Below are 12,493 nucleotides of genomic sequence, written 5' to 3' on the forward strand. Positions count from 1 at the left end.
GCGTAGGTACATGCCGGACTTTAGGTAAGACTGACATTGGTTTTCCAGAGTGGTTGTGCCACCTTCCAAATCTCACAGAGAATGTGATCCGCAACCCTCTTCCCAGCTTCATTTCTGCCAAATTATTGAGTGAGTGGAAAATTGTACCTCATTTTGGTTATGACTGGCATTTCCCTGCCTGCTGGTGCATTTCCCTGCCTGCTGGCGGTAAGGCTTTCTCTTTTGTAGATTGCGTGTTCATATCTTCTATCCTTATTTTCTGATATGTTGTTTTTCATTTCTTATTGATCTGTTGGAGTTCTTTATATATAGTTTGGCTCCTAATTCTTTGCCACGTGTATACATTGCAAATATTTTCCAGAACATGAACTACCTCTTCACTTTATTTAGTATGTAGCAATGTTAAATTTTCAACAGCGTCATCTCTGACAATATTGTCCTTTGTGGCTTATGAGTTTTGAATCTTGTTTATAACATTCTTGTTTGTCCCAGTATCATAAAGATAGTCTCCTACATTTTCCTCTAGAGGATTTAAAACATTGCTTTAGGCATTTGTAGATTTTTAATTATCTGGAAATTATTTTTGTAAATGATCTAACGTAAGAATCTAATTTGTTGTTCCCATTAGAGAACCAATTTCCCCAGGACTATTTATTTAAAAGCCCAGCATTTAGCCCATTGGTTTATAAAACTACCTCTTCCACAGGCCAAGTTTCACACTCTCTCCCAACCTGATTCTGTCATAATTCTTAGCGATTCATCCCAGACTCTGAGATCCTAGACATCTCTTCCAACGTTCTCCTCCTGACACAGCCTCATCTGTTCCTTCCATGGTCAAATCAAGACCACGAAGTTACCAATAACTGTATCCCCTTCAGTTCCAAACATCTCATAGCCAACTACCATCTCTGACATGTCCACCTCATTCCCTTCCTTCAACTGCTCATAGATTCCAGAGTCTTTCAATCCACTCTCCCTCACACTCCTCCAGTGTTCCTTAGACCTTAGACTGGTTTATACAACAGCCTACTCAATATCTACTTAGAGAACTAATAGGCAACTCTGATGGCCCAAAGTTTTTCATCTCTAACCTCCTAGGCCTGTGTATTCCAGTGTCCCATATCACAGCTAAAGCCAACTCCAGTCCTCAGGATAAAAACCCAGAGTAAGCCTTGACTTCTGCTTTCACTTCCCACGTACAATAAAACAGCAAATCCCACTCACCCTGCCTGTGAGATATAACCCAGTTTAACTACTTCTGCCTCTCACCACTACCACACCACTGGCCAAGCCATCACCCTCTTGAGCTTGGAGCATTGCAGTAGCCTCATGGCAGGCCTTGCTGGCACACTTCCCTCTCCATATTCTCAGCTAGCAGAGTGATTAAAGCCAGAGCAGGCTGTGCCTTTGCTCTCCGACGGCCTTCCCATGCTCTTTCCATGGCCTGTGTGGGGCTCCAGCTCCACCCCTCACGCATCTCTGCCCTCTGCCCTGCTGTTGTTCCTCTTCGCCCTGCTCCAGCCACTCTGGCCACCTTGTTCCTGGAACACACTGAGCACCAGTCTGCCCCAGGGCCTTTGCACTTGTGTTCTCACCTCATTCCAGGACATATTGCATGGCTTGCCCCTTCATTTATTCAGGACCCTTCTCAAATGCCATCTTACCAGACACGCTCCGTCCAAACAAACATACTCCCCCCTCTCCACCATCCTGATTTAGTTTTCTCAGCAATCCTGAGGCCTAACTGGCATATCCATTCATTCATTATCAGTACCCACCTCCCACTTTGAGAATGAAAGCCCTCTGTGGGCCCAGACTGTGGCCAGCCCACCGTCATATACCCAGCACCCAGAGGAGTGCCTCCCACATAGTAGCTGCTCAATAAATAGCTCTCAAAGAATAAATATATGGGCGTGTTTTACTGTTTTTTAAAAATTATTTATCTGCCTTCATTACTATAATTTGGATACTAAGTGTTAATACTTGGTGGCAAGTCCCCTCATCTTATTGTTTAATTTTATAGAAATATATTTTTCTGGATTTAAATCTTTGCTTTTTTTTTTTTTGGAATGGATTTGTCAAGTGCCATTAAAAAAATCTTACTGGAATTTTTATTGCCAATGCATATAATTTAGAAATTGATTTAGAGAGAAAGGACACCTCTGAAACTGAGTCTTCCCATCTGTAAGTCTTCCCATCTATCTCCATCTAGTTTGGTCTTCCCCATCCTTCAATACAGTTTTACAATTGTCTCAAAAATTGTCTTTCAAAGTTTTGTGAAAATTACTCATTGCTAAGCTTTAGTTTCACTGTTGTGAATGGGATCTTACATACTCTTAAATGGTTATGACTGGTGGATGGAAATGAATTTATTTTTAATGTTTGCCTTTGCTTCAGAAGCTTTGCAGAATTTACTTACTTGTTTTAATAGTTTGCAGATTTTCTTGAATTTTCATTGCAGACAATTATACTGTCTACCGATAATGACAGCTTTGTCTCTCTCTAATTCTTCCCCCTTTCTTCCTTGTTCTCACAGTAGTGTATTGATGGAGATTGCTAGTCAAATGACAAAAGCAGGCAATGGCAGACGGTTGGCACCCTGAGTTTGTTTCTGAATATAACAGAAATGCTGCTAAATTTTCACTATTAAATATGATGTTTATTGAAGATACTCTTCATCAGTTTTACAATTTTCCCTTTCATTTCTAGTTTTAAAAAATATTGTTTGCTAGTTTGTTTTTATCATGGGTGGTTGTTTAATTTCATCATTAATTTGTCTACATCTATTGAGATAATGATATTATAGTGTAAGCGTCTAAATCTTGGGCTTCCCTAGTAAGAGACCCTTGCTCTTGGAAGTGAATTAACTCTACAAATATTGATTGAGGACTGACTTTTTACCAGGCTTAATCCAGGAGCGGTAGACAGATGCAATGGTAAGAATAGACATGGCCCCTTTCATTATAGGGGTTTCAGTCTAATAAACTACTGGATGAACCACAATTTTAAAAGGGTCAAGTTGTCTCTAATGGTCCTCAAAAGACCTGCAAATGGAAAGAGCCCTGGAGTGCTGGAGCCTACTCACACCAGCTTGTGAGAGCGGACCGTGCACATCTCTGCCCATCTCTGAGTTCAGTGATATGATGCTGGCCATTTGAAATCAACCATGGTGGGGGTATTCACACATTTGATCACTCCAGCAATTCTATTAAGTAGGATCATAGAGCTGATTATGATAATAGTTATTAGAACCATTTCATGATCATACAATCATGAACCATTCTATAATCATGGAATGGCAAATGGACAATGGCAAACTCAACTGATCAGAGCTTTCTTCAGGGTGCCAGGCTGTCAAACACTTCTCAGTGCCCCACCATTGCTTCCCATCTCCACTGGAGTCAGCACAAACAGAAATTGAAAATCAGTCGATAGCAACATGCAGCCTTGGAGGGAAATATCCTGCCTCCAGGAATAAAGTCTCTTCCTTCATTCCCAGCTTCCTGATGACAGTGGACCAGTGTGTGGGTCATGCCACTGTGAGAGGCAGTGATGTGCTGGGTGAGGAGCATTACCTGGAGTTGGGCTGGGTGGGGATCCCAGCTCTGCCACTATGTGCTATGACCTTGTGCAAATTACTTAACATCTTTGAGCCTCAGATTTTTCTACAGAAAATGATCATAGAATCATGAAATGGTTATAAGAACTATTATCATAATAAACTCTATGATCCTACTTAATAGAATTGCTGGAGTGATCAAATGAGAGAATGCATGTCAAGTTCTTCGCAGAATGCCTAGCAAGAAGGAGACACAGTAAATTCTAGCGAGTTCTTCACAGACTGCCTAGCAAGAAGGAGACACAGTAAATTCTGGCAAGTTCTTTGCAGAATGCTTAGAAAGAAGAAGACACTGTAAACTCTAGCTCTAATTATTGTTGTGTTCCCATAATTTTTTCCCACTTGAAGATGATGACCAGGTCCTAGCAATATATACTTGTGACTTTGCACAGTTCCTGATATGCAAGAAACAATTGAGGGCACGACTGAATGAATGAATGATGTTCATCTCATCAGGATGTTCAGAGAAATGGTCCAACCCCAAGAGTTAGAGCAGACCAGGGACAAAGCCTGCCTTGTCTTTAGCCAACAACAGCTTCCCCAGGTAAAGCTGCACGTGTACAAGAACCAGCTGAGCAGTCATCATGACTTATTCCACCAGGATCTTTTCCATGGAGGGGAGGAAGCCAGCAGAGGGTTTTGTCTGCCCTCTGTGGCTCAATCTCCGTGTGGCACCAGATAAACTTATTTAAATTTTTGGTTGTCAAATGACTAATTTGGTTGATTCATTTCTCACCGACTTTAACCAGCAAGTTGGCTGACCTGAACGATGGATAAGATGCTTGTTCCCAGCCCCAGCTGCACATCCGAATTCCCCGGGGAGCTTCCAGCAAATCCCAGTGCCCAGACCCCCATGCCGGAGATTCCAACCCAGCCTCTCTGGGATGAGGCCTGGGAATCTCCCCAGGGGATTCGAGAGCAAAGCCAGGACTGAGAACCGCTGCATTTGACCACAGGACACAAATCAGCCCTGCACCTCCTTCCAAAGGCCGTTGCCAGGTGAGGGTTGCGGATGTGGAGCTTTGGGGTGTGTCCTGGGAAGGGGCTTTTTGGCCCCAGCCACCCGGCCATTTGGTGGCCGTTTGGCCATGTTAGAGAAAAAAAGGATCAGCCCACGAAGTGGTTTGGCCTTTTAGGAAAAGCCGCTGGTGGATTGGATTCCTCTGCATTAGAGCCAGGTGCTCTGGCCCGGTGGGGAGGCAGCTCCGATGAAAATACTGGCAAGAGAGCAGCCAAGTGCAGGTGCGTGGCAGGAGCGCCAGGACTTGCGGCAGCTCCAAGATCCCCAAGGATGGAGGTTCTGCACAGAGACCACTGCAAAGGCAGAGCTCCTGTGTGCCCAGGAGAATGTGCACAGTACTTAACAGCTTGCAAAAGGCTTTCTCCATCATGGGCCCAGGCCCCTGGACTGCAGACCGGTGTCAGTCCATGGCCTGTTAGGAACCGGGCCTCACAGCAGGAGGTGAGCGGAGGGCGAGCGAGCATGACCTCCTGAGCTCTACCTCCTGCCAGATCAGTGGCGGCATTAGATTTTCACGGGAGCAGGAACAGTACTGTGAACCATGCATGTGAGGGATTTAGGTTGCACGCTCCTTACAAGAATCTAATGAATGCCCGATGATCTGAGCTGGAAGAGTGTCATCCCAAAACCATCCCTCCCAACAGGCCTGTGGAAAACTGTCTTCCGCGAGACTGGGTGCCTGAAACGTTGGGGACCGCTGTTCTAGATGGTCTTAACTGGGTCTTTAAGGAGAGTAGGAGAGTAGGTAGTGAGGTTAGGATTCTTATGCCCATTTTGCAGGCGGCAAATCTGAGGTTCAGAGGGGTTAACTGATTCCAGCAATGGCCTGTGGCTGGCAAACAGCAGATTAGGACGAAAGCTGAGTTATCTGGGACCCAAACTATGCCATGGACTCAACCTCTAAGTCCATCCTTCCAGACAACTCAGAAACTAAAGCCATTTCCAAGCTGCACTCACCCTGACCATGCTCTGTGGGCTAGCCCCCTCCAGCCACCCCTTGTCTGATGCCAGTTTATCCTGGGAACACCCGGATGGGATGGTAGCAAAAGAAACCAGGCAAAGCAGAAGAATCCTGAGCCGCCCCAATTTGTTCTCTTTGCAACTTCCATCAAGAGTCGGCTGGGGGAGAAATCGGGTTGTGGCTGAAATGAAGTTTTAAATCAGAGTTTTCCAACCTTTTCAAGTATGACGTCGGAAAAAGATGTCACGGACTCTTCAAGATAGCAGTCCTGAAGATTTAAGGTCTGATGATCTGATTTAATACGTGTGTATTGAGAAAATGCACCAACAAAAACGCCTTCTATGAATTCTGTAATACTCCTCAATTAAGTTTAGTAAACCAGCAATGGGAACAGCATATACTGTTAAAAATAGTAGTCCAATTCATATGTATAAGACCGTGTTTTCTCTAGGGATGCTTTTGCTATTAGGTAAGAAAATGTCTGTTTTTTAAAAATGATGTTGATTTAAGTGTTTAGGAAAGAAATGATGTGAAATCTGGGAAGCATGGCAAAGTATTGAAAACTTGAATGTAGTTAGTAGGTTTATGAAAGCTCATTAGACTATTTGCCTACTTAAGTGTTTGGAAATTTTTATAATAAAAATTTCAAATAAGTATAATACCTGGCCCACAAAATCAGACTTCCTTAAAATAATGTTATCCCCTTCCCATAGTGACATCTTAACAGCTTGCAAAAGGCTTTGTCCATCATGGGTCCCAGGCCCGTGGACTGCAGACTGGTTTCAGTCCATGGCCTATTAGGAACCGGGGCCTGGGACACATGATGTAGAAAGCCTTTTGCAAGCTGTTAAGTGCTGTGCACATAGCCACAGATTGGAACCAGTGGTTTTAGATTACTGGCAAATGCCTGTCATTTAGGTTTTTAAAAAATCTCATAGCTCAAGATAGAAGACAGCGATGACTCGTATTTGTATTTGCTCATCAACCCGGCTTTTTCCATTTTATTCTGCACAGATAATGTCAATAGCCAGTCCATGAGTATGGATTGATCCCCTGTCACGTGTTAGGCTCTGGAATGGGTCTAACAAAACCAAAGAGATGTGGACCTTCCTCCCCAGGAGGTTCACAGTCATGTGGGAGAGATGGGTGCTACACAAACGGTAATGGATGATTAATAAAATGATTGCAAGGATGCAGTGGTAGGAAGCCAGGGTGAAGGGCAGGTGCTAGAGGCCCCATAACAGGGAAGTTATATCCCAGAGCATGGAGACTTCCTGGAATAAGTGAGACCTGAGTTTATCAAGCCCAGAGACCAGCCCCAGGGGCTTTCCTGACATTCCAGAGAACCCGGCCCCCAGCTCCTGCTGTGTGTGCCTCCAGGGTCTGGGGTGAGGGACTCCCTGCTTAGCGACCTAATGAGGTCATGAAGGAGCAGCAGGGACGTCCTCCCGCTGCCTTCCAGCCTCCTTGTCAACAGCTGGCCTTTGAGGGGACTAATCTTCGGTGTGTTTGATATGAAGTGGGAAAGCAAAAATAATCACCTGCCAGTGAGTCCCTCTTCCTAACAGACAGGGAGCGATCGGGTTTCCAGAGGCGTGGGCAGAGGAGTTGCCGCTCCCGCCAGCATGAGCCCGGAGGGGCCCCTCTCCACACAGAGCATCCATCTCCCCTGACTCCCAGGATGGTCCGCACTCAGCCACAGCTCATATTTCCTGGGCTTTCGTGTGGGAGATGAATGCGAGGAGCCGCAGGCACCGAAAGACAGCAGCGAGGAGGGTCACGTGGCCCGGGGCCCGGGGCCCTGCCCACCCTGGGGTAGTAGGGAGTCGGCCCAGGAGTCAGTGTTTCTGAGGATTTTGTAGGTGCCAGGCACCAGGCAAAAAACTCTGTCATGTTGGACTCACTCCAGGATCTCGGATTTGGAGATTTCTCAGGTTCGAGCCTAAACTCTTGACATCCCCCGGACTCACCCGCCACCCGCCATCCATGCCTGTTATTCCTGCATTCTTGCCAAACTGCTCAGGTCAACCCTGGGGCCGCGTCCATGGATCACTCTGCCCTACCGCCCACACCCAATCCATTAGCAAATCCTGCTGGCTTCGCCTTAAGCCTGCACCCCTCCCACCTCTGCTGCGATGGCCCTAGACCACCCTAGCCCACCTATCACCTGGGCAGCTGCCGTCAGCTCCCACCCTGCCCCCCGCAGACTGCTTCCAGCCCAGCAGATGGAGGGCCGCTAGCCCTCGGTCAGAGGACAGCTCTGCACTCCTGCCCCTCTGCACCACCCACACCACAGGGGACCGGCTTACAGTGACCCTGCGGCCACCTGGGTCCCCGCCCCACCTGTCAGCTCCTCTCCATGGTCATAGGTCATATGGCTATGTTACTTACGCATTTATTTATTATTCCTTTTCTTCTTTGGTTCATATTTTTATCCATTTTGCTCACTGCTCAATCCCCGGGGCAAAATACAGCTGGACCCACAGCAATGGTCTGTGAGTGAATTAAGTGGATTGTGGCTCTGGGTTGAACCACCTGGGCTTGGATTCCAGCTCTGCCCCTCCCCAGCTGTGTAATCTTCACGGAGACTTTCATCATTTTTGATGCCAAAGGATGGCTAGTTCACCAGCATCCAGTATGGGGGTTCTCTCTGGCCCTAGCAACGCTAGACCACAGGCCAACCCTGCAGCCTTTAAGTGGAGCTGGGCAAGCAGGCGTTGACTGATGGGACGTGGGCAGAAATGATGGGCACCACCTCTTGCCAAGCCTAAGGGTGGGTTGAGAGATGTTACCAGCATGATGCAGGAGAAACTGTCCCGGAGCTAGTGATCCAAGTGACCCCTGACACACCACCTGCCAACCCTGGCCTCTGTAGCAGCCAGATTCAGAGACAGGGAAATGAAGAGTCGAAACGGTGAGACTTGCAAGAAAGCAAATCCTCTCGCCTAGAGCGTAAGTGTCCAGGCCTTGTAACTGCCCGTGTGTAGCAAGAAGCTGAAGGTTTTCATCCTGCAGTCTAGTAATTCTGCTTCCAGGCTGCGATCCCTGGGAAATAACCTGAGATGCACACAGATGTTTATGTGCTAGAAAGTTAGCTGTTTTTAAATGTTTAAAATGTTTAAATGTTTTAAATGTTTAAAATGTGGTAATAAAAAGAAGGGGATAAATTTGGGAGTGATGTCAGTGTCCAAGAATAAGGGCTTGATAAATCAGTTACGAAGTCGCCCCGTGGGAGAATGCCAAGCAGCCCGCATCCAGCTGCACTTTGCCCGTAAGAAGGCTGCGGGCACGCGTCCCTCTTCTGTGGAAGGGGCAGAGTGAGGTCCTGCACAGAACTTAACGTACTGCTCCATGAACTGTGTTCTGTGTGTGCAGGCAGACAATGAGACTTGAAAGTAATCAATCACATATCAACATATTCACCTTGGTTACCCCTTGGCGGTGATGTGATATGTGGTTCCCCTTGTCTACGTATGTCTTCTGTATTTTCCAAATTTCCTAAAATAAAAAAGCACATTCCTTTGATAATTAAATACAAGATAGCAAATGTTAAAAACTTAATTCCTATCTCCTTCAACTAATTTATCCCATGGTTAACATGACAGCTCATTAAATCAGTCCTCTGACCTGGTGTGGCTAGCGGGCCTTGGGAAATACAGTTACGTGACCTTTAAAAGAAGCCCATTGATGGGTGAAAATCCATTAGCATGTTGAATGAGGTTACTTTAGCAAATGACCGATTTCCAAGATCCCGAGAGGAAAATGATAACAAACCAATGCATGAACTTGTATCTCACCCAGGACAGAACACAGAACAGGTGCATTTGGATCAGTGGGGGAGTGAGTATTCCAGGCCCGTGGGTAGCATGGTGAGGAGTCTTCCACAGCTGCAGGGGGAAGGGTTGCCTGGGTAGCTTTTCAGAAAACAAGGCTGTAAGTTCTTCCCCAGCACGGGTGCTGAGCCCTGGTCACTGTCACCATCACATCCACGTGGGGCCCAAGCCCACAAGCAACAAGCAGAAGGCATTCCCCAGGATCTGCAAAGCACTGGGCAGAGTTCACGCTCACTGACCCTCTCGGAGGTGGCTGCTCATCCTCCGGCTCAGGCTTGCCCTCTTCCTCTGAAGCCCACCTTGCCTCTGCCTTGCCAGGCACAGTTAAAAGTCTCTCCTCTCTGTGTTGCCACCCCTGTCAATACAGACACCCCTGTCTGTATTGTGGTCCTTTGTATCCTGCCCCAAACGTGTGTGTCTGAGAGGATGGCAGCAGGTCATGTTCATTCCAACACGCCTGTGCTTGGCCCATGCTCACTGATGTCTCTGGAGTGTCTGTATTTGGAGCTGGCATTCATCCTCCCTTCATTTCCTTCATTTTTTTTTTTTTTTTTTTTTTTTTTTAAGACCGAGACTCGCTCTGTTACCCAGGCTGGAGTGCAGTGGTATGATGTTGGTTCACTGTAACCTCAGCCTCCTGAGATCAAGCAATTCTCCTGCCTCAGCCTCCTGAGTAGCTGGGACTAGAGGCACGTGCTACGACACCCTGCTAATTTTTGTATTTTTAGTAGAGACAGGTTTTCACTGTGTTGGTCAGGCTGGTCTCGAACTCCTGACCTCAGGTGATCCACCCACCTTGGCCTCCCAAAGTGCTGGGATATCAGGTTCATCCTCCCTTCTTTGGGTCTCCATGCTTTAAGTGATTTATCAATCAAAGTGCCAGTACCCCTGTTATGAACAGAATTGTGCCTCCCCTGCATTTAAATTCAAATACTGATACTCTAACCTTAATGGGCTGTATTTGGAGACAGTGTCTCTAAGGAGGCAAGTAAGGTTAAATGAGGTCACGGGGGTGGGACCCCAATTCAATAGGACTGGTGTCCTTACAAGAAGTGGCGATTAGGACACAGACACACACTAAGGAAAGACTATGAGGACACAGCAAGCAGATGGCCTTAGAAAAAGCCAGCCCTGCTTTTGGCTTTCGGCTCGGAGGGGGCAAAGGCGCAACCTTCTTCGGTCGTCCCGAATCCGGGTTCATCCGACACCAGCCGCCTCCACCATGCCGCCGAAGTTCGACCCCAACGAGATCAAAGTCGTATACCTGAGGTGCACCGGAGGTGAAGTCGGTGCCACTTCTACGCTGGCCCCCAAGATCGGCCCCCTGGGTCTGTCTCCGAAAAAGGTGGGTGATGACATTGCCAAGGCAACGGGTGACTGGAAGGGCCTGAGGATTACAGTGAAACTGACCATTCAGAACAGACAGGCCCAGATTGAGGTGGTGCCTTCTGCCTCTGCCCTGATCATCAAAGCCCTCAAGGAACCACCAAGAGACAGAAAGAAACAGAAAAACATTAAACACAGTGGGAATATCACTTTTGATGAGATCATCAACATTGCTCGACAGATACGGCACCGATCCTTAGCCAGAGAACTCTCTGGAACCATTAAAGAGATCCTGGGGACTGCCCAGTCTGTGGGCTGTAATGTTGATGGCCGCCACCCTCATGACATCATAGATGACATCAACAGTGGTGCTGTGGAATGTCCAGCCAGTTAAGCACAAAGGAAAGTATTTCAACAAAGGATCATTTGACAACCGGTGGAAAAAAAAAAAAAAAAAAAAAGCCAGCCCTGCCAGCACCTTGATCTTGGACTGCCAGCCTCCAGAACTGTGAGAAATAAATATCTGTTCTCTAAGCACCACAGACCGTGGTACATTGTTAAAGCAGCACAGATGAACGGAGGCATCCCCCACAGCCAAGGACTGGGCATGTCACTCAAGTGGGGCCAGCCTGACAAACTCTGCTCTCCCTGGAATTTGAATCTGGTGTTAATTGACCCCAAAGCTAGAAAGAGTTGGTGTTCACTCATTCTGACAGTGGTCTCTGGAGGCCCCCAAGCTGTCCCAGTTTCTGTCCTTTCTGAGATCTGGTGCTGGAATTCTGCTTTCAAGCCCATGAGTTATCCCAGAACAATTCATGAATTCCTTTTTTCTTAAGTTAGAAATGTTTTCATTGCAACCCAAAATCCTCAAATAATGAAACTTTCTTTTTAACCTTTCTGGTAGTATAATATTAATTAACTATTTGTATGGTCCTTAATTTAGCCAAATGCTTTCACTCTTACTGTGTCTGGAGGGACATAAGCAGCAAGACTTGGTATTCCCTTAGTGCTGCTTTTCATCTTTTTTATCTCCTCCCCATCACTCATCACAGGGAGGGAGGAATGGGGGAGAATGATTAATTCTCTGGCTTAGCCTGGCCCCTGCCTCAATGGTGAATACATGTGGATTTTTGTCCCAAACTAGATGAACATGATGGCTTCATATTTGAGATGAAGCCAGAAGCACCCTAGGAATGGAGACATTCCTCCACTATTGTGAGGACACAGGGAAATGGCCATCATTGTTTCTTGATAATGGATGACCACAAAATTATAAAGGGGCTGAGGGTCCGAGGAAAATTCATTCCTCTTTGCTGTTTTGCTTTGCAGTACTAAATTAGTAATGGAACAAGCTGGTCCAAGAGTTTTCCTTCCCGAATTTAATAAAAGGCACAGGTGTGGTTGAAAGGCACTCAGCCATGTGCAGCTCGGGGCTGTTAGAAAAGTTGGTTCCAAGAGTTCCTATCTACACAGAATCTGTCTTGTTCTGATTTAATACAAACTTATTGCCAAGCAGCAAAACACAAAGAACCCTTTTCTTTCCTAGTTTGAATACTTTTTTAGGCTGTGTGCATATATTGCTTTTTAAGAAATGTCTAGTTGAACACTTACACCAAAACCTTTGGCTAAATCTAAGGCAGAGTTCAACTTGAAAAAAGAAAAAGTGGGCATAGCTTTGATATCCTTTCACTCCAATCAATCTTTGAAGAGTTGTTTCCAAGAATGAAAATAAA

The 12,493-nt window shown here is 46.3% G+C and overlaps 1 protein-coding gene and 1 long non-coding RNA gene across 2 annotated transcripts in view; both read left to right on the forward strand.

Annotated features, from left to right (window-relative positions):
• Nucleotides 1–12,493, forward strand: part of LOC117088169 — a 69,144-nt gene that overhangs the window by 16,867 nt on the left and 39,784 nt on the right. The window lies entirely within an intron of this gene.
• Nucleotides 10,569–11,194, forward strand: LOC117088168 (60S ribosomal protein L12-like). Its single transcript, XM_033219239.1, has one exon. The coding sequence runs from the start codon at nucleotides 10,657–10,659 to the stop codon at nucleotides 11,152–11,154; it is 498 nt and encodes a 165-aa protein (XP_033075130.1). The 5' UTR covers nucleotides 10,569–10,656; the 3' UTR covers nucleotides 11,155–11,194.

This window comes from Trachypithecus francoisi, unplaced genomic scaffold (genome assembly GCF_009764315.1).
Source record: "Trachypithecus francoisi isolate TF-2019V2 unplaced genomic scaffold, Tfra_2.0 Lachesis_group10, whole genome shotgun sequence".
Taxonomy (NCBI): domain Eukaryota; kingdom Metazoa; phylum Chordata; class Mammalia; order Primates; family Cercopithecidae; genus Trachypithecus; species Trachypithecus francoisi.